The sequence below is a fragment of the Arabidopsis lyrata genome, assembly GCF_000004255.2.
Source record: "Arabidopsis lyrata subsp. lyrata unplaced genomic scaffold ARALYscaffold_7, whole genome shotgun sequence".
Taxonomy (NCBI): Eukaryota; Viridiplantae; Streptophyta; class Magnoliopsida; order Brassicales; family Brassicaceae; genus Arabidopsis; species Arabidopsis lyrata.
In genome coordinates this window covers 11,420,385-11,440,538 of record NW_003302549.1, presented here as the reverse complement: position 1 = coordinate 11,440,538, position 20,154 = coordinate 11,420,385, and the positions used below count along the sequence as shown (strand labels likewise).

Below are 20,154 nucleotides of genomic sequence, written 5' to 3'. Positions count from 1 at the left end.
TAGTTATGGCTAAAAAAAATATACTAACTGTAACGTTAATATACCGGAAACGTATCAAAACCGTTATTTAACCGTACGATTAGCCGCACGGTTAACCGTATTATTAACCGCATAATTAAACTTTATAAAATATAATTGTAACTATGTATGATGCAAAAAAAAAAGTCTCGAATGTTCAGATAAAGATTTCCGAAAAAGTAAATAATACAGCCTATGAAAAAATATCATTAGAAATAATGGTTTTTTTCTCAAAAAATTATTTTGGAATGTTATATTTTTCAAAATGAATTTTTTTTTTATTTATTATAGGACTAGTAAATTCATATTATTATTCTAACAATAAAATATTGTTCATTCTATATAATCTTAATTTTCATATGTAATTATATACTAAAGTACATTTCTATGTAATTTTTTTTTCTTTCTAAATTCTTAATATTATTTATTATGTGTACTGCTATGATGTTTCCAATCAGAGTAAGTTTTTAAAATTTGTTCTGCGTTATTTTTTGTACAGCTTTCGTGTTTTATTCTTTTGTACAGCTTTGCACTATTCCCTAACATTGTACAACTTTGCACTATTTCCTAACAGCTAACAGCTCCAGCTAACCGCTTCAACTAACCACTCCAACTAACAGCTAACAGCTTGTTACCAATCAGACCCATCATCTTACCATCCTTCCTCGGAGGAGTCTTCATTGCAAGTTGGCAAAAGCGAGAGACCCACCCATTCACTTTTAACTTTTAGTTTAGCTCAACACGAGAGAAATTATATATTTTCTTTTGTTTAGTGATGTATTGACGTTTTTTTTTTCCGATACTTATTAAGGGTGTGAATGGAGACACTTGTAATGCGGATTTCAAAGCGGTTTTGGTAAAACCGCTTTACTTTCACCAATCACAAGTTTTTCTAAAAATTGTGGTTTTAAGAAAACCAAAAAGTAAAACCGCAGAATGTATAAAATTGTCTGCTGAATTAAAAAACGCACCCCAATATCTCACCACATCTAATAAGCAGTGGTTTTGTCAATTACGCACTGAATAACTTTTTTTTAAAAAAATATTTTTTGACTTTTGATTATTAGATATCATATTATCCAACACAATACATTACCTATGATTATAATTTTAAAAACTATAGATTACCACCAAAAAAAATTAAAGATTTTTGTTGTTAATACTAAAAATTCCATTAAAAAAATTATGGACTTACAAACAAGTAAAACATTATAATTATAATTAATTATCTTTATCTCTCTCTTTTCGACATCATCATACTTTCCTTTAAATTCTGTTGTCGAGAGAACTTTTGGAGTTTGGAAAAAAAAATGGAAGATTCTTTCTGATGTTCTGAGATATAATGTTCATGTTAAAAAAAAGAGTGATAATGGCTACAGTGGGATTACATAATTTCATCAGAATTTCAAACTTCTCAGATACAGATTTTGCAGATGTAATGACAGAGACAAATATAAACAACAGAGATTTTGATCATGATTTAGATGACATAAAATCAATAAAGATAACAGATAGAGAACATATGACGCAAATACGAGACAATATTGCAAATATGTTATGGGAAAATCAAAGTAATAGATAATATTTTTTATGATAAACTTAGTCAACGCATGTAACAATATATATGTTGCAAAATTAAATTTATATTTTGATCGATTTTTGTATAAATGGTTTATAAATATCTGTTATTATTTCTTTATTAACACAAAAATTAATTAATTATTAATATATATAATCTATAATCCGTACCGCAAGTAGTTTTTTTCACCAATCAAACATTACTTTACCGCTTATTTTGTACAAACCGCACTTGTCCCGCAAATATATTTCTCCCGCACGTACCGCAGTTGAACCGTACCGCACTATAATAACGCTTTTCCCGCACAATAAAAACCGCGGTTACCATTCGGACCCTAGGAAAAATTTGAATTTTCGGTTTACCATACATGAACTATCTTTCTCCGGCGGGAATTTGAAAGTCATTATGCCCATTAAGGAGTCATAATATAATTTTGTAGTTATTATTGTATCCGGTGTCAAACAAAAAATTAAATTTGGTTGTACATTGTGAGATGTAAAACCTAGAGAGATGAAGTCTTAATAAGTAATGTTTGAATAAACTTGAATCACGTTTTCCATCAAATTCTCTTTACTTCTCGTTTGTTTAAAAAATAAGATGCTAGAAATAGAAAATTTTTAGCAGATAATTTTGAAAATCCACTAAAAAAATGTTTGCTCAAATTCGAGCATTTAAAGTTTACAAATATCTCATGTTACAAACTTCTCACACTGTAAACAGAGGTAACATTATCTTTGTAAAGACAAAAAGGTTCACACAACTTGCTTTTCTACTCGAGTTGTTGTCAGAGCCTCTCTCTTCGTTAAACTACTAGTTTGGTGGCTAGCTGATATTGTCTCCAAACCTATTGCTTAACCTCAACGGTACAAACCCATGTGAATGATGATGACGAAGTTGCATTATTTGTTTCAAGCGAACCACTGAGGAGTGTCAGTGAACCAAATCTCTAAATTCCTAATCGTACAAACATTTGGAACGCATATCTTAATCTTTTTTTTTTTTTTTCCGCATATCTTAATATTTTCTCTCTTGTAACTCCAAAAAAAAAGATAAGTTAGATTTTGTATAAACTACTTGCTATATTTTTTTTTACAGATATACTTGCCATCTATACAAGACTATATTTAACAAAACTTCACTAGGATTCTAAAATGGTATAACCTTGTTTGATTAACAAAGCTGATTTTATATTAGATTTGTTGAATTGTTTCGGTAAACCGGCGGTTCAAGTTGGGAAAAAAACAAAAAAAGAAACAAACGCTAAAGTCACCCAAAGACAAAAAGCCGAAGACAAGTTGAGAGAGACGAGACCAATCACAACATTGCTTCCGTAGATTGCGTGACATCATCCTTGACGGCTACTTCCATTTGTGTCTTATTTGGATAAAACGCACGTGTTTAATTCACGAACCTTCATAGCAATAGAAAATTCCATTACTTTCATATTTTCAACTTTTTTTATTAGCCACTACATGCTTACAATAATAATTTACAGGTCTTTTGTCAAATTCAAAATTTTCCAGGTTCATGAACCTTTTTTTTTATCTCAATCTACTCTCTCTATATATAAATATAACAAAACCTCTTTATTTTTCATTCACACCAGACATTTTGAAATCTCAACAAGAACCAAACCAAACAAAAAAAAAACATTCTTACTAAATATCTCTCTGTTATGTCGATGACGGCGGAATCTCAATCCGACTACGCTTTTCTTGAGTCGATAAGGCGACACTTACTAGGAGAATCGGAGGCGCGACTCAGTGAGTCGATAGCGAGTTCGGTGGCGCAATCTTGTACGACAGGTAACAGTGTTAAACCAGTGTACGGACGAAACCCTAGCTTCAGCAAGTTGTATCCTTGCTTCACCGAGAGCTGGGGAGATTTGCCGTTGAAAGAAAACGATTCTGAGGATATGTTAGTTTACGGTATCCTCAACGACGCTTTTCACGGCGGTTGGGAACCGTCTTCTTCATCTTCCGACGAAGATCATAGCTCTTTTCCGGTGGTAAAGATCGAGACTCCTGAGATTTTCGCGGCGGTGGATTCTGTTCCGGTGAAGAAGGAGACGACGAGTCCGGTTCCGGCGGCGAAGGGAAAGCATTATAGAGGAGTGAGACAAAGGCCGTGGGGGAAATTTGCGGCGGAGATTAGAGATCCGGCGAAGAACGGAGCTAGGGTTTGGTTAGGGACGTTTGAGACGGCGGAGGACGCGGCGTTGGCTTACGACAGAGCTGCTTTCAGGATGCGTGGTTCCCGTGCTTTGTTGAATTTTCCGTTGAGAGTTAATTCAGGAGAACCCGACCCGGTTCGGATCAAGTCCAAGAGATCTTCTTCTTCTCCTTCTTCCGAAAACGGAGCTCCGAAGAAGAGAAGAATGGTGGCCGCCGGTGGTGGGACGGATAAGGGATTGACGGTGAAGTGCGAGGTTGTTGAAGTGACACGTGGCGATCATTTATTGGTTTTATAATTTTGATTTTTCTTTGCTGGATTATGATTCTTCAAAAAAGGAAGAACGTTAATAAGAAATTCGTTTATTATTATATTTAACTTCCTAATCATTCCATTTAGTAGTGGGATCAAACTTTTTTCTGAAGGAAACTTTTAGTAGAAAACAAATCATTCCCATTGCAAGTGGGATAAAAAAAAAAAAAAATTGTTTATGAAAATCATAATTTGTTAGAAAATTCAATTTCCTAATATCTTAATATACAGTATAATAAGATATTTGTGAACACTGAACATGTACATAAAAGTGAAACACAGCAAAATTTTGACTTTCTGAAATAAATGAGTATTGTCTTTGGTAATGTGCTTAAGCCAAAAAAACGTCACCACAGTTTGAATTAGTTGGTTCGTTAATAAATATTAGTATTTTAAAATATTAATTTTCAACTAATTTAAATTCTGTGTGGTGTATTTTTGATGTAAACATTAGATGTATGATGTATATATAAAAGTTATACAACCCAATTATTGGAGAAAAAGACAGAGTCACGGAACTAATTAACTTCTAAATCAAACACAAACTGATATAAACATACGACCAAACACGAGAATCTTATAGAAAGATAACAGCCACAATAGTATTATTTTCTTAAAAAAATTGTAACCAAATCGATAAACAATTAATAGCAGAAGTCAATGTCGAACTCGAACATATCAAATCATTTCAATGAAAATAGGAATTGGGCAAGGTGGTTCGGACAAGATTGGTTTTTGCTAAGAGATTTTCGTTTTTTTTTGTTTGAATTTGGGATTGTAATAAAGAGATAATCCCAACACAACCATAAATAGGACCTACGATTCTGCATTGTGCTTCAAAGGAGCTAGAGATAACCCACTGCTGCTGCTCCTTCATCTTGTGGGAACCCAAACCGATATGTTTATTTTAGGGTTTTATCTGCAATACAAAATGTTTCACAATATATATTCATCTAAATTATCGATTGAAATTTATCTATTCACTTTTAAAATTTTCTTAACTCATTCATGGAGGTATATATTGTTACATTCGAAACAATTTAGATATTTCCTTACATGAAATATCCAATAATTCAACTAGAACATTGACTTAAATTATTTTTATTTTTAATATTAGAAGAGTTTTAGACGTAAACTCGAGCTTCTCCTTTCTACCGATGACTTTGAATAGTCTAACAACTATCTTAATTAGAATGATTGATTTCACATAGAATGTATGAAGTATATAAATGAGGAAAAAGAAAGAAAGAAGATATATAAAGATATACCTGAAGAATCTTGGCAACATTGCTAGCTCCATATATTTAAACTTTTGGGGGATATTCATACTAGGAGGGAAATAGGTGAGAAAAAATACAATTTTGAGGGCATCTTCTTCTAAGATATTTGAAAGCTGCACATGTTATTATTGGATTCATTTCTTAGATTTTCTTAGAAAAGTTTAGAAAGACAAAATTCTTTCGAAGATTTGTTCTAAGTCTTTCAAAAATATAGAATGAACTTGGTATTTGTATAGATAGGTGTGTATCGGTAGTTTCATTTGGGAGAATAAATATTACCAATTTCAATTCAGCGGCTACTAAGGAACCACTCGTTTATTTCCCAAGAAATACACAATATACGTTAGATCTTATTTTACCTTTGATTTTGACAATATATTTGAAATATCAATGAGTTAGAATATTGGTAGTGAATACTGAATACTGACGATAACGATGATGGTGCCAGGAAAGCAATGTTTAACAATTTTTATTATCATTTTTATATTATATTATAATTTTTTTTAGTTATTTAAAGATTGCGGACGAAAAAGATTAAAGATTAAATACGTTTTTATGCTACCATTGACTCCAATCCAAAAACAAAAAAAGAATATAATATAGGACCTTTGAAATTGCATTTGTCCATCTATACTTTTCTTACTAAATTGTTACTTAGGACTAAATTACTTTTTAAAGTGGATAAACCAAATGTAAAGCAATGTAAAACATGAACAATGGAAATTAACAAATGTTAGAACAAGATAAGCTGCTTCAAATTTGATGAGGAATATTTCAGGATATAAATTTTCTCAGTTAATTTTTTCTTCATCAGTTACCTTTTTCCTTTAAGATATTTTTCTTTATTGGTATTATACTGTATTTTTTTCTTTGCAGCTAAAATTATCACCAAAAAGTTTCACTTTGTATAAATAGTTATTTTTTTCTCCTTGAATAAGTTTTTAACTAGTTAGTACATAAATAGCTTTTTTTTTTTTTTTTCCTTGTATAAGTTTTTAACTAGTTATACTTTCACACAATCACACATAGATAACTAGTTATATTGAGAATTATTGACTCTGCTTTCAAAACGCTACGAGACAATAATTCAATACGAATCTACAGATATTGTGATTCGATTCATAAGTGTTACTCATCTAGAAATGCATTCTCTAAACCATGATCATCAACTGCGATTTGTTCAGAACATAGAAAAGCAGAATCCGAAGATATAAAATAGTCACAAACTCAGAAACAAGACTTAGGAGCTTCGCTTTTTAAGAAGACCCTCAGGTTCTCTTAGAGATGGCTATCAGATTGAAGTTCAGAGAATCTGGGTTCTTCTCAATCATTTTCTTTATCACTATCGTTGCGTCCTGCGAAGTTTAATACACAAATGCAAATGTTTACCAGTTCATCTAAAACAAAACGATTGCATATTCCCCTAATTCTTCAACACTCGGGTGAAATTAAGCTTCAAGAATGAAGGTTTTTTATAGTACCTTCAAGAGGGTAGCTGGAGAGGAAGCACCGTGTGAAATCGGTCCTGCCTTTCTTCCATCAAGTTCATAGAGCTCACCTACGTTATATGATAATGCAAGGAGGAGTGCCATAATTTAGTGTCAATTCAGAAGTGAGTTTGATTTCACTATTCTCATTTTGGTGGTTGATGTGAGAATTCGTTACCTTCTACACAAGCTAAACAGATGAAATGCGTGACCGCATCGTCTGAAGCCTGAAGATGGGAAAAAGTTTAAAACCAACGTAACACTTAAATGAACAAGTTACACAGATAAATTAGCATCAATGGGAGGTGAGAACTTACAGCTGTATCACCCGCTGAAACAGCTACAGAATGAGCATCTTCTATTTGACTGTCATTCTCAAGATACTTTGCACGCTATCAAATTTTCCATAGAAACATTAGACGCAAAGCAAACACTCAGAATTGTTAATAGTTAATAATATAGAGATAAGAAAAAACACCTCCATGGGAGTCATGTTGGCAGTGGATTTGAAGAATCTATCCAAGAACGATCCCTCGGCTTAAAAGCAAGGAGAAGGTAACAATCAATAAGAATTCATATCCTACGATTAAAGAAGAAACACGTAAAGAGTTTGAAAAACTCACAGAGTTTGATTTCAGAGGTTATATTCCCAATAGCATGAAGAAGGCCAATGGTTCCACAAGCATTACCAACAGTTTGTTTCATGAAGTAAACTTTATCACTATGCACCTATCATTCATCAACGCAGAATCAAAATAAGACTCGATTACAGAAACAAAGGTTCTTTTTGATGTAGAACAATCAGAAACTAACCTTTTCCTTGATTTCCTTGTCTTGCTCGATTCTCTCTTCTTCACTCTATAAAGCAAGATCACAAGGTTTCAAATACAATCAGAAATTTACACAGAATCATAGATGGATTTGAAATTGAAAATAAAAAAGAAGAGAACCTTTGTGGTGATGGGGTAAAGGAAGAGAACAGCAAGAACAGGCTTTGGAACCATCTCTAGAAGTTCGTCGTCTAAGCCAAACACATCATTGCACTCTGCTGCATCAGGGGCAAGACCAAGTCCCCAAAGATACTGTACATACCAATACGGATTAAAACACACATAACTGACCTAGATTCCTCCCGATTTCGAAATTCCGGTGATCGGAGGAGTAATTTGCGGAACCAGAGAGGAAAATCGGAAAAACCGGAGAGTGGAGCAATACCTGATTCATCACATCTGGGTTAGATTCAAGTGGAAGCCATCTCTTAGCTGAATAACTCTCGCTTGCGGTCGCCATCTTCGGATCTTTCTTCGTCACTTTCGATCGAATTTTGCAGAAGAAATCAATCTTTGATCTTTCTATAAGAAAACACTTCGGCTCCAAGATACGAATCCCTCAAAATCCGAGAGTGAAGCCCATTAGTGCTATTAACGGGCCTTGGCCCATTTTAATATGTTTCTTGACCAAAAAAAACATAGGTCGATCGATTCAATATCAATAAAATGGCACTCTTCCAAGGAAAGTTGTTGTTCTACAACTACAAATATGGATTCTCTATAAACCAGAAGATTCAGAATATACAAAAGCAACAAAACGAGTCAGTCATAAACTCAAAAACAAGACTTAGGAGCTTTGCTTCTTAAGAACAGTCACTCAGGCTTTCTTAGAGATGGCTATCACATTGAAGTTGAGAGAATCCGGATTCTTCTCGATTATCGTCTTTATCACTTTTGCTGCGTCCTGCGAGTATAATATCACCCGAAGATATACATCAAAGCTATTCAAGTATATATAGGTATTGTTCTATACACAACCATTGTGTTTTCTTGGATTATTTTGACGTTTTGATAACTCTTTAAGTTTAAAGAGTGAAGGGTTTATAGTACCTGCAACAAAGTAGCTGGAGAGGAAACACCATGTGAAATTGGTCCTGCCCTATCTCCATCAAGTTCATAGAGCTCACCTGCATTATAGAGTGTCACAATTTAGTGCTACTTTTGGAAGTGAGTTTGATTTCAGTATTTTCATTTTGGTGTTGATATGAAAATTGTTACCATCTACACAAGCTAAACAGATGAAATGCGTGTCCACCTCGTCTGAAGCCTGAAGATGGGTAAACATAAAAATAACCAATGTAAGATCTAAATGAACTAGTCACAAATACATTAGCATGAATGGGAGATGAGAAGTTACCGTTGTATCACCAGCTATAACAGCTACAGAATGAGCATCTTCTATTTGACTGTCATTCTCAAGAAACCTTGCACGCTATCAGAAACATTAAACACAAAGCAAACACTCTAAGGAAGATCAAATATAGATGAGAAAGAGAAGATAGAGAAACACCTCTATAGGAGTCATATTGGCAGTGGATTTGAAGAATCTATCCAAGAACGATCCCTCGGCTGTAAAAAGAAATCAAAAGTGAAAATCGATAAGGATTCATATCCTATGATTAAAGAAGAAGCACATAGAAAGCCTGAGTATATATAACTCACAGAGTTTGATCTCAGAGGTTATATTCCCAATAGCATGAAGGAGCCCAATGGTTCCACAAGCATTATCCACAGTTTGTTTCATGAAGTAGACTTTGTCAGTCTGATGTACCTATCATTCATCCACACAAAACATGAACGAGAGTTATCTACAAAGACAAGGGTTCCTTTTTATTAGAACAAATCAGATGTTGATCAGACAGAAACTTACCTTTTCCTTAATTTCTTTGTCTTGCTTGATTCTCTCTTCTTCACACTACAGAGCAAAAATGAAGGGCTTTTCAATCAATTACAAGCAGAAATTTATCAGAATCATAGATGGATTATTACAAAGGAGAGACCTTTTTGGTGATTGGGTAAAGAAAGAGAACAGCAAGAACAGGCTTTGGAACCATCTCGAGAAGTTCATCGTCTAAGCCAAACACATCATTGCACTCTACTTCATCAGGAGAAAGACCAAGTCCCCAAAGATACTGTAATGACCCGATACGAAAAATCAATGAAAAACAAAACCTGATAATCTTTCCGATTTGAAAACGTTTTCTCCAATGATCGGAGACGAGAATCGATGAATACTTTGAGGAATCAGAAGGGAAAGTTGGGGAATACCTGATTGATAACATCTGGGTTAGCTTCAAGTGGAAGCCATTTCTTAGCTGAATAACCTTCGTCTACTGTCGTCATCTTCTGATTTTTCTCTGTCACTTTCTGTTTTTTTTTTTTTTGGGACAAAACTATGACTTTGGTCGGTTGAAACGGGTCAACCCGCTCTATCAAGTCCACTCCGAGACGGGCCAAAAGAATTTATCTCCAGCTAGGTTGGTGGTCTGCGAATATAGATAGGTAGGCAAATGAGTGTGGTCTACAAAAGTTCGTAGTGTCGTGGCATATGGAATAGATTATTTCCTAAAACTTGCTTTTTTAACGATTTGGTGGAGGGACCTCGACCCAAATGTTTAAACTACTGACTACAGTCACTTATAGTTTAATATTTTCAGTAATTGGAAATTTAGTTAAAAAATATAGGGTTTGATTGGTAACTAAGTACAAGTTTTTGATTGGAAAATCTTTTGTTAGTTTGCATTTTGATCTATCCTATAAGTTTGAAGATTAGGTTTTGCCTTATTTCATTAACATAGGCGGCGAAGGGTGTTTTAGATTAGGTTTTTGGGGTCTTATATCATAGGGTATTCATATTTCTTCTTTTCACAGTTTATTCTCTCTAATTTTCTTTCTTGTCGCAGCGCATACAACTAAGAGTTACTGCTATTTCAATATATTCAATCAAAATTCAAAAAATTTGAAAACATTTTTTTTTGTTAGCTTTCACTTTTATTTTATTGAGAAAATTTGAAAACATTATATTTGAAAAATATTCTTAATTTTGCTTAGAAATAAACTTCTCATAAGAAAACTGAAGTATTTACCCGAAAATCAACTAAAATGCAAGAATTTTTATACATTATAAAAGAATAATACTTTTGTTTCAATGTATGTAGACAATTTTTATCCCATGTAGTTAAATTAATTTTGTATGGGGGTCAAAAACTATAAAATATTATGGTTATTATAACTATTTTTTAAGAAAATACAGTTAACTTTTCAAAATTTATAGTGGTCAATTGACCCCCATAAAACTATACTGCCTCCGCTTATGTGGATATCCGTGTTTGTAGAATTATAGAATGGAAAATCTTTTGGAAGAAGCTCAAAGAAAAGTCACCATTTCGACTTTCAGCTATATAAAAAAAGACCAAAATAGTTTCAAACCCTTTAACATTTAGTACAATTAAAAAGCCTCAGCTTGTACACAAACTGTATTTGAATTCATTAACGATAAAACTAAATAAAAGCCTTGAAGTAAATCTTCGATGAGGAAGTGTATTTAATAAACTAGTTGATGGTTTATTTTTTAGAGATTTTAGTTGGGAAAAACTGCTAGTACTTGCTACACATTGAGAAATGCCTAACATTAGTATTATGGGTCCGACACAATAATTCTTCCAATAGCCCATTGTTTGCTAGCATGATGTCTCGTATATGTTTCGAAGATTAGGTTTTGGCTTTCTACAGCAAAGCATCCTAGGGTTTTTCATACAGCAAAACATACACAAATAAATGAAAAAAATGAAAAAGACGGATATCCAGTGGCGGAGCTAAAATTGTTGTTGTAAAGGTCCAAATTTTTTTAAATATAAAATAATATACATTATATATAAAAAATATTATTAATTTTGATTAGAAATAAACTTCAAAATGAAATATTTACCTGAAAATCAACCAAAATGAAGTTTTTTTATACATTATAAAAGAATAATATTTTTGTTTCAATGTATGTGGACAATTTTTATCCCATGTAGTTAAATTAATTTTGTATGGGGTAAAAAGCTATAAAATATTGTGGTTATTATAATTAATTTTAAGAAAATATAATTGATGTTTTAAAATTTATAGTAGTCAATTGACCCCCATAAAACTATACTTTATCCGTCCATGTGGATATACGTGTTGTAGGGTTATAGAATGAAAAACTTTTTGGAAGAAGTTCAAAGAAAAGTCACCATATTACAATTTATTTAGATTTTTAGCTAAAAGAAAATACCAAAATTTTTCTCATAGTTTCAAAGAATTAATTACGGATTTTGTCCTTTTTTATAATGACATTTGTGGATTTTGCCCTTTTTTGAATAGTTTGTGCATTTTGCCCTTTTTCATGCTCCAAAAATATGATTTAACATGCGTTCACTCGTTATGTGTGGGTTTAGTCGGTTCCATTTGTTCTTAGGGTTTAGTATTTGGTATATAGTACGTATTTTTGGGGAAAAAAATCCTAAATACGTACATTTTTAAGTATTAAAAAATGGCAAAATCCGTAAACTATTCAAAAAATACATTTTCGTAAGTTTTTTTTAAAAAAGTACATTTTAGACAATAATCCCAAGTTTCAAATCCTTTGACATTTAGTACAATTAAAAAGCATCAGCTTGTACAAAAACTGTTTATTTGAGTTCATAAACTAAAACTAAATAAAAGCTTTGAAGTAAATCTTTGATGAGAAAATGTATTTAGTAAACTAGTTAATGGTTTATTTTTTTTGGGGATTTTAGTTGAGAAAGCTGCTAATGTTGCTACACATTGGAAAAATGCCTAACATGTTAGTATTAATGGGCCCGACCCAATAATTCTTTTATTAGCCCATTATTTGCTAGGATGATATCTCGTATAGTCGTATATATGAAGATCAGGTTTTTCTCTTTCATACAGCAAATCATCCTAGGGTTTTGGCTCTCTTCTCTCTCTAACCTTCTTACTTTTTCTGTTAGTCACTCTTTTGTTTGGCGTCTAAACAACGCTGTCTGAATCATATCTTCGATTCTGATTCTGACTTTCCTTCATGGATTCGTATAGCCAATAAGGTTTTTCAATTTTCAAAACAAAAACCCAATCAAAATAATCCCGTGACCAGTTTCTCTTTCGATTCAGTCGGACCGGAAAAAAATGGCGTCTTTGAACCCTTTCGATCTCTTGGACGATGACGCAGAGGATCCCAGCCAGATTGTTGCTGCTAAGCCATTGAAGGTTGCTGCTCCGGTTCAGCCGGCTAAGTCTGGTAAGATGCCGACTAAGCCGCCTCCTCCTGCTCAAGCCGGTAAGTCTTATACTAGATTAGACTTTGATAGATTTGTTAGCTTAGTTTTTGATTTAGTCAAACTTATTGATTAGACTCATAGTTTTGACTACAAAGTGTGATTATTTTCTTGTTTAGTTAAGTTTTACTTAGTTTGGTCGTTGTTGTAGATTTGGAATATGAATATCTTAACAACCTTACTTTACCACCATAAATAATGTTACTTTGTTGCGTTAATTTAATCAGATGTTACATTTTCTTTAATTTGAGTAGTGAGGGAGGCCAAGAACGCTCCTGTTGGAGGTCGTGGTGGTGGACGTGGAGGGGGTTATGATCGTGGTGGACGTGGTGGTTACAACAGGGATTCAAGGAACAATGATGCTCCTCCGGCCAATGAAAACGGATATGGTGGAGGCTACAGACGCTCCGAAGAAGGAGATGGAGCGAGACGTGGTGGGCCTGTTGGTGGTTACCGTGGTGGTGATCGCCGTGGAGGCTACAGCAATGGTGATTCTGGTGACTTTGAACGACCACGGAAGAACTATGAGCGTCACAGTAGAACAGCTCACGGGTAAGCTAGCTTCTTAATTGTTTTTAGTCTTGTACTGATTGATTTCTGTCTGGTTTTTATAATTGTGTACTCATTGTTGAGTAGAAATGAGGTTAAACGTGATGGAGCTGGCCGTGGCAACTGGGGAACCACTCAGGATGATATTGCTCCGTATGTATTCTTGTAAAAGTAGTTTTTTTCTGTTTTGTTGGTGTTTGATAAATTAACTCGTGTTCTCTGAATCACTAGAGTGACTGAAGAAACCTCAGCTGTTGTGGACAAGAATTTGACTGTTGAGAAGCAAGGTGGTGAAGGTGAAGCAACTGATGCAAACAAAGAAACACCTGCTGAAGTGCAAGCAGAGGAAAAGCCTGAGGACAAGGTACAGTATCACCTCTTGAACTCATATTTGTTTATATTAACAGCTTAAGAAGAATTTTTGGTTATCTGATGCCAATTTACTGTTTGTAGGAGATGACTTTGGAAGAGTATGAGAAGGTTTTGGAGGAGAAGAAGAAAGCTCTGCAGGCAACCAAGGTTGAGGAGAGGAAGGTTGACACTAAAGCATTTGAGGCCATGCAACAGCTCTCAAGCAAAAAGAGCAACAACGATGAAGTCTTCATCAAACTGGTAAGTATCTGGATGATCACTGTCCACTTTAAACTTCTAGATTTTAGTCTCAGTAATCTACATTAGTATCTTGTATTTATGATTGAGTGTGTGCTTATCGAACCTTGAAATGGTATTATCAGGGAACAGAGAAGGACAAGCGTGTTACTGAGAGAGAAGAGAAGACAAGGAAGGTAACTAGTTTACTTATGTTTTCCGCATTTAATTACTAAAGAGAGATTAAGTATTTCATTCGAATTCTTTCTCATTGCTTGCACACTTATGTTGTAGTCATTGAGCATCAATGAGTTTCTGAAACCTGCGGATGGAAAGAATTACAGACCAAGAGGTGGAAGGGAAGGAAGGGATGGACGTGGACCAAGAGGAGAAGGAAACCAGAAGGACGGAGGAGGAAACCAGAGGGACGGAGGTAGAAACCCAAGGGAAGGCGGGAGAAACCAGAGGGACGGAGGAGCAGCTGCACGGGCACCAGCACCTGCACCGGCACCGGCCATTGGGGACACGGCACAGTTCCCTACTTTGGGTAAGTAAGGCAGGCTCTCGGGTTTGGTCCTTCAGCTTCTGTCTGGAGTCTGGACTCTTTTGTCTCTGTAATATTTCTCTGTCGGTTTGGATTTTGTTCTTCTGCTATTTTTATTGTTATACTCTTCCCTTTAGAGAGCTGGAGTTTTTTTGTTTTACGAACCCAATTTTGGGAGTTTTAAAGTTCAATGAGGCAAAAAAATCAACCATTCTCCATTTTTCGTTTGTAATATTTAGGTTTCAATTTTATTTAGGTATGTTTTTAGTCTACATTTCATAAGCAGAAGGAACTTTTTACTAAAGGAGTTTATTAATCCAAGTACCACCATTACAAAGAATTTAAAAGCTTTTTGACATAAGTGAAAAATTAAAAAACCAAATACAAAAGATTTAAGAAGCAACGTTGTTTAGATTTCTTACATGCAAACGAATAATAATATGGTTAAGTGTTACCAAAGACAATCAAGAGGAGCAGCAACCTGATTGCTGGTTAACAGGTTGTCCTCTGATCTGGACCGTTGGTGGCTTAGATCCTCCTGCAGGTTGGCTCGCCATTCTGCAAGACAAAATTCGGTTAAGGCTGCTGGTCTGTAATGTGTAATAAAAATATATGATCTCAATACAATAATGATTGGCGCGCTACCTTGTCTTGATTGCAGCAGTCATGGCCATGAAAGCTTCTTCGACATTGGTAGCATTCTTAGCACTTGTTTCCAAGAATGGGATTCCAAGTTCATCTGCGAAAGCCTGTGTACACAGAACAACCATTACAGTAAATCCTTAAGAGAAGACAGAAAAGTGTCAAAGAACCTTAACTGTGACGAACTTCTGAAGCATATTACCTTGGCTGTCTCAGTGGATACAACTTTCTGTGATGTGAGATCACACTTGTTCCCAACCAGTAGCTTGTTAACATTCTCACTGGCGTAACGGTCGATTTCATTTAGCCATTGCTTGACGTTGTTGAAGCTTTCTAGATCTGTTACATCATAAGTCACCTGACAAAAATGAAAAATGAACACAACAGTTCAGTTTCATTGATGAATGTCAGATAACAGGGAGATAATGTAAGTGTGATAACGAACATACAATTATTCCATGAGCTCCTCTGTAGTAACTGCTAGTAATCGTTCTGAAACGTTCTTGGCCTGCGGTATCCCACTGCATAATTGGTGATAGTAATAAGGAGAGTGATCATATATATGCACATACAACAATTTCAAGTGATTGACACTAGTCGCGGGAACTTACAATCTGGAGTTTGATGGTCTTTCCATCTTGTTCGACTGTGCGGATTTTCTGCAAAAACATTATAACAAAATTAGAACTTTTATGATTGATGCATGACCAATAGATAAAGAGGACGAGGCTTACAAAGTCAACACCAATGGTGCTGATATAGCTATCCAGGTAGGAATCATCCTGCACATACAAACAAATTGAGACACCACTTGAGAAGATCAACATTGACACTTAATAGAGAAGCCTACTTGTGTATTCAATATCATAAAGAGGCAGAAACTGAAATAGAGCTTAATGATAAAGTAGGTGATCTCGATAATTGTAACGACTTATGCGGAACATGTGCTGGTGTCCAGATCCTCAAGGGCCGAGAAAAAGTTGTGGCAAATATAGAAAAAGAGAGAGATATGCAATTACTTACAGCAAACCTTAGAAGCAAGCATGACTTTCCAACACCAGAATCACCAATGAGCAAAAGCTTGAACAAATAGTCACTGCAAATCAAAAGAAGTATAAGACACATGTAAGAGATAACGCATTTTTGATATTTCTCCAGCTATATTAGGAAGTTTAAGACATATTTCATAGGTGCTAAACATAGTGAAGAAACTCATAGATTTCTAAACGCCATTTTTCAGAATCCCGAAATTCAAAACGCAATCTCAAAACACCATAATCCAAATCGACTATGGATTCACACACACCCCTAGAATTTTCAAACTAGGAGAATCATCTGTGTATTGAAGAGAAACAACAGATCTCAACCAATATTTATTCTAGATCTAATCAAAACTCCAATCCACGAAACGAGACTCCAAATCAAGAAATTGATCAAACAGATTAACAAGTTACAAATTTCAAAGAAGCTATAATCGATCTGAACATTCAGAGAAGAAGAAGAAGAAGAAGGTTCTTACTATTCAGGATTCATGATTGATCTCGTAGCTGGATCGATCTACCGGAATAAAAAATTAAGACGAGAGATTACGCCGATTAAACAGAGAAAAGAGCCGTGATCTTCGTCGGTGAGGAGAGACTGAAAAAAAGAGAGAGAGAGAGACGTAACACGATCGGTTAGTGTCTGTCGACGACGTGGTTAAGAAATGAGAAAGGGCCACACCACAACAAATACGTCTTTTTTTTTTTTTTTTGAATTGCTGACGTGTCTTCGCCAACCCAGAAGATGCGTGGACGAGAAAGTTTCAATACGATATTAAAAAAAAAAAAGAGACACTAATTCGAATCTAATGGGCCTAATGAAAAAAAAAGTTATCAGTAAGGCCCATTATTCATTTTCTTATCGACCAGGGAACATAGAACGCTGAATCATCTTCTCTTTCTCATTTTCCGAGTCTCTTTCTTGCTTTCTCAACAGTTCGGTAACTTCTACTACGCCAATGGAAAACAGGCGGGAAACCAAATCAATGGAGGATTCTTAGCTTTTTCTGGAAGAAGTCCCATTATCATATCTTCAGATTAGTGAGAGAGTGAAAAGAGATGGAGGAAAGCGGCGGCGGCAGCAATGGTGTGGTGATGAAGAAGGAAGGATTAGGGTTTACTAATGGGGGAATGAAAATTGAGAATCCATTTGCTTTTAAAGCTCTTCAAGTCTTCACTGGATTTGGCGTTGGTTGTGGAGTTGGTATCGGTAGTGGTGCACCTTTGAATCTCGGTATATAATACTCTCTTTCCTTTTGCTGCATTTCTGAGACCTTGAACTGCGAATTGGGTAAATTCAAATCAAGTTTGATTTGGTTCTTAGTGTGTTGTTGCCACTGATGATTATGGTCGGTTCAGATTATGATTGAATTTTCGTTTTATGGTCATTTTTGTACTTTATCCAAACCAATCTATCTCTAATTGGAGAAGAGAAGAAGTTTTCCATCAGAGTTCTCGGAAATGAAAGCAGTGTTAAGCTATCACTCATAGTCGAAAATCGTGTGTCATTTACTTTGCCAATTGGTTTGGCTTTCACAGCATCATGATTGTGAAGTCACTAATCCGTATTGATTTTGTTGTTATTTACATATTCAGGTAGTATTCCAATGGTGGGGGAAATTATGAGTTCAGCTAGAGGAGCAACCAATGTTTTTTCGGGTGCCACACACCACGTCAATGGCGCTGTACAGTATAGACAAACCTGTCTTTTCCTGCTTTCTCCAGTTACTCTTGCTCATTTTTCGATATTCCTGCATTATGCTATTCTGAATCTGGTTGTGTACTTGCGTCATCTGTAGTTGCGGAAGCTTGGAGCTAAGAACATTAGAGCAGGTGTTGGCTGTGGAGTTGGTTTCGGTCATGGTTTTGGAGTTGGTATATTTCCGTTATTAAGTGAAACTTCTTGTTCTCCATTCTGTTCCAAACGCTCTGCAGTTTTGACTTTTGATACATGAGCTTCTAGTTGTTTACTTTCTGAACAGTTGAGTTAATTGGATTTGTTGGTTGTGTAAGCATCCCTTGAATTGCTTGTTTGAACTATCTCTCTTATTATCATTAACTTATATCAATCACTGACAGGCATCGCAGTGAAACCAAGTGCCATACACAAACTTCAAGCTTCTATTATGGTAAGTACAAGTCTTTCAAAAAGTGTCCTTAATTGTTAGTTTGTTCATTCACATAAAACCATGAGTATGAATCTTTCTAGGGAACTGCATCGAACTTAATGACTAAACTTGGAAGAACGAGTGAGACCACCTCAAGTCAAACCGAGATTGAAGACCAGGTGTCTCCATCTGTAACCGGTCACAAGAAACATATGGACACAAAAGCAGCTTTCAAGAACAGTGGTTCCTCTACTGATTCAAGAACGTTTGGAACTCGAACTGAGAAAGTGATCAACAGTTTTCTCGACAACCCTATTCTGAAACAACAGGACACAACTGCGGTAGAACAACAGGTAATGATTCTATCAGAGAACGTTTCCCCCTCCCTGCTTTGATCTCAGAAAACCATCGTTGAACTTCCTTTTGTTTCATGACATCGGTAGGTCACACAACTGGAATCAGAGAGCTTAATGCTTCAAGTGGTATCGTCTCGTTCTTGACTTCAAGTCTCTCTTCTTTCTGTTACATTATTTTATCTTTCGAATGGTAACGAAATTGATTTTGTAGGTGCTGAAACATCAGAAACTCATCGATGAAGTAATGGAAGAGAACGAAAAGCTTCGAAGGATAATCATAGAAGATCTCAAAGTTTCACCCGAAAAACTCAAATTAGTTTCCTCTTACAAGTACGAAACACCACCATGCAAAGATTGCTTTGAGTGTTGTAGAAAACAGAGAAGAAATAGAGGAAGAAAGCTGTAAGCCAATTCCTTCATTTGTTGTGAGATGAAAAAAAAATCACAATATCTGACAAAACATAGAATACAACGAACTGTGAGATCCTCTGGCAAACTCATAGTTATATAACAGAACAAAACTCTTGAGCAAACAATGGATTCCGTTCACACTGACTCTCGCTGCTGTCTTCTCCATCATCTTCTGTCGGTTAACAGTGGTTCAGACGCAGGAACTGCAAAACAAACAAAAGAGAAAGTCAGATCAATGTTTCTGCAATTGGGATCACTCTGATTAGCCAAACAAAACTCAAAAAGAGATTTGGTTATTACCTTCATCAACATATCCAAGTTTCTCTCTAATTTCAGCAATTACCAGACGGGTCAAAAGCAAGCCAGCACAAAGAGCTCCAACGACCAACATATAGAACACAGCTTCCCAACCCAAAGTGGAAAGAAACCCTGTCAAAAGCGGACCCAAAGCCGCACCAGCGGATCCAGTACCATCAATAATTGCAGTCACAGTCGCAAGCGCCCTTGAATCGCCTTGTAAAGATTTGTGGGTTCCAAGATCTGCTGAGACTGCGGTTGTGATGAGTGCATAAGGACCATTGACAAACAAACCAGCAACCATCATGAGGAGGATGTTGACTGTCTGAGAGACACCTCCATAGGAATGGTACACAAGCATTGCCGGAATCGCAGCATACATGAATGCTGCTGCAGTTGTAGCCCTTGCTTTGAATTTGTCTGAAATGTAACCACAAAGAATCCCTCCTACAATGCCTCCAACATCAAATAGTGTGGAAAGATTTCCTGCTGTTTTCACAGACACGTACTCTCCACCAATAGCTGCAAATAAAAACAAGTAAGAACATGGTCTGAATCTGGATTTACAAGCAGAAAATGATAATCAAAACTTACTTGTTTGGCTGAGATAAAAAGGTAACCAGTACAAGAACATC

General features: G+C 35.3%; 7 protein-coding genes across 8 annotated transcripts in view; 3 read left to right on the top strand and 4 right to left on the bottom strand.

Annotated features, from left to right (window-relative positions):
* Positions 1-3,078: 3,078 nt before the first annotated feature.
* Positions 3,079-4,284, top strand: LOC9304131 (ethylene-responsive transcription factor 1A). The gene has a single exon (XM_002870054.2). The coding sequence runs from the start codon at positions 3,273-3,275 to the stop codon at positions 4,065-4,067; it is 795 nt and encodes a 264-aa protein (XP_002870100.2). The 5' UTR covers positions 3,079-3,272; the 3' UTR covers positions 4,068-4,284.
* Positions 4,285-6,395: 2,111 nt separating this feature from the next.
* On the bottom strand, positions 6,396-8,289 carry LOC9304129 (ubiquitin carboxyl-terminal hydrolase 3). Its single transcript, XM_002868011.2, has 9 exons — positions 8,064-8,289; positions 7,799-7,930; positions 7,662-7,706; positions 7,472-7,577; positions 7,327-7,385; positions 7,166-7,240; positions 7,027-7,075; positions 6,843-6,919; positions 6,396-6,716 (listed from the first exon to the last, which is right to left on the bottom strand). The coding sequence occupies exons 1-9, from the start codon at positions 8,136-8,138 to the stop codon at positions 6,630-6,632; spliced, it is 705 nt and encodes a 234-aa protein (XP_002868057.1). The 5' UTR covers positions 8,139-8,289; the 3' UTR covers positions 6,396-6,629.
* A 36-nt stretch (positions 8,290-8,325) lies between these two features.
* LOC9306171 (ubiquitin carboxyl-terminal hydrolase 3) lies at positions 8,326-10,156 on the bottom strand. Its single transcript, XM_002868010.2, has 9 exons — positions 9,947-10,156; positions 9,679-9,810; positions 9,549-9,593; positions 9,341-9,449; positions 9,189-9,247; positions 9,036-9,110; positions 8,897-8,945; positions 8,729-8,805; positions 8,326-8,582 (listed from the first exon to the last, which is right to left on the bottom strand). Exons 1-9 carry the CDS (start codon positions 10,019-10,021, stop codon positions 8,496-8,498), a joined length of 708 nt encoding a protein of 235 aa, XP_002868056.1. The 5' UTR covers positions 10,022-10,156; the 3' UTR covers positions 8,326-8,495.
* A 2,433-nt stretch (positions 10,157-12,589) lies between these two features.
* LOC9304128 (RGG repeats nuclear RNA binding protein B) lies at positions 12,590-14,883 on the top strand. Of its 2 annotated transcripts, XM_002870053.2 has the most exons (7): positions 12,591-12,986; positions 13,239-13,536; positions 13,621-13,686; positions 13,765-13,897; positions 13,987-14,145; positions 14,268-14,318; positions 14,416-14,883. In XM_002870053.2, exons 1-7 carry the CDS (start codon positions 12,836-12,838, stop codon positions 14,674-14,676), a joined length of 1,119 nt encoding a protein of 372 aa, XP_002870099.1. In that variant the 5' UTR covers positions 12,591-12,835; the 3' UTR covers positions 14,677-14,883. The 2 variants fall into 2 exon arrangements, with proteins under 2 accessions (XP_020875260.1, XP_002870099.1); XM_021019601.1 differs by lacking the exon at positions 13,621-13,686 and having other exon boundaries at positions 12,590-12,986.
* Positions 14,884-14,958: 75 nt separating this feature from the next.
* On the bottom strand, positions 14,959-17,087 carry LOC9306170 (ras-related protein RABD2c). Its single transcript, XM_002868009.2, has 8 exons — positions 16,827-17,087; positions 16,331-16,403; positions 16,042-16,089; positions 15,919-15,966; positions 15,757-15,828; positions 15,510-15,665; positions 15,311-15,414; positions 14,959-15,223 (listed from the first exon to the last, which is right to left on the bottom strand). Exons 1-8 carry the CDS (start codon positions 16,838-16,840, stop codon positions 15,130-15,132), a joined length of 609 nt encoding a protein of 202 aa, XP_002868055.1. The 5' UTR covers positions 16,841-17,087; the 3' UTR covers positions 14,959-15,129.
* Positions 17,088-17,228: 141 nt separating this feature from the next.
* On the top strand, positions 17,229-19,347 carry LOC9304127. The gene is made up of 7 exons (XM_002870052.2): positions 17,229-17,581; positions 17,944-18,032; positions 18,147-18,222; positions 18,427-18,476; positions 18,557-18,808; positions 18,899-18,937; positions 19,023-19,347. The coding sequence occupies exons 1-7, from the start codon at positions 17,407-17,409 to the stop codon at positions 19,215-19,217; spliced, it is 876 nt and encodes a 291-aa protein (XP_002870098.1). The 5' UTR covers positions 17,229-17,406; the 3' UTR covers positions 19,218-19,347.
* Positions 19,199-20,154, bottom strand: part of LOC9306169 (putative glycerol-3-phosphate transporter 4) — a 2,546-nt gene continuing 1,590 nt past the window's right edge. Inside the window, exons 2-4 of the mRNA XM_021016979.1 lie at positions 20,114-20,153; positions 19,523-20,041; positions 19,199-19,425 (exon numbers count right to left, since the gene is read on the bottom strand). Of these exons, the coding sequence (XP_020872638.1) occupies positions 19,388-19,425; positions 19,523-20,041; positions 20,114-20,153 (597 nt within the window). The 3' untranslated portion in view covers positions 19,199-19,387. The remainder of the gene's footprint in view (positions 19,426-19,522; positions 20,042-20,113; position 20,154) is intronic.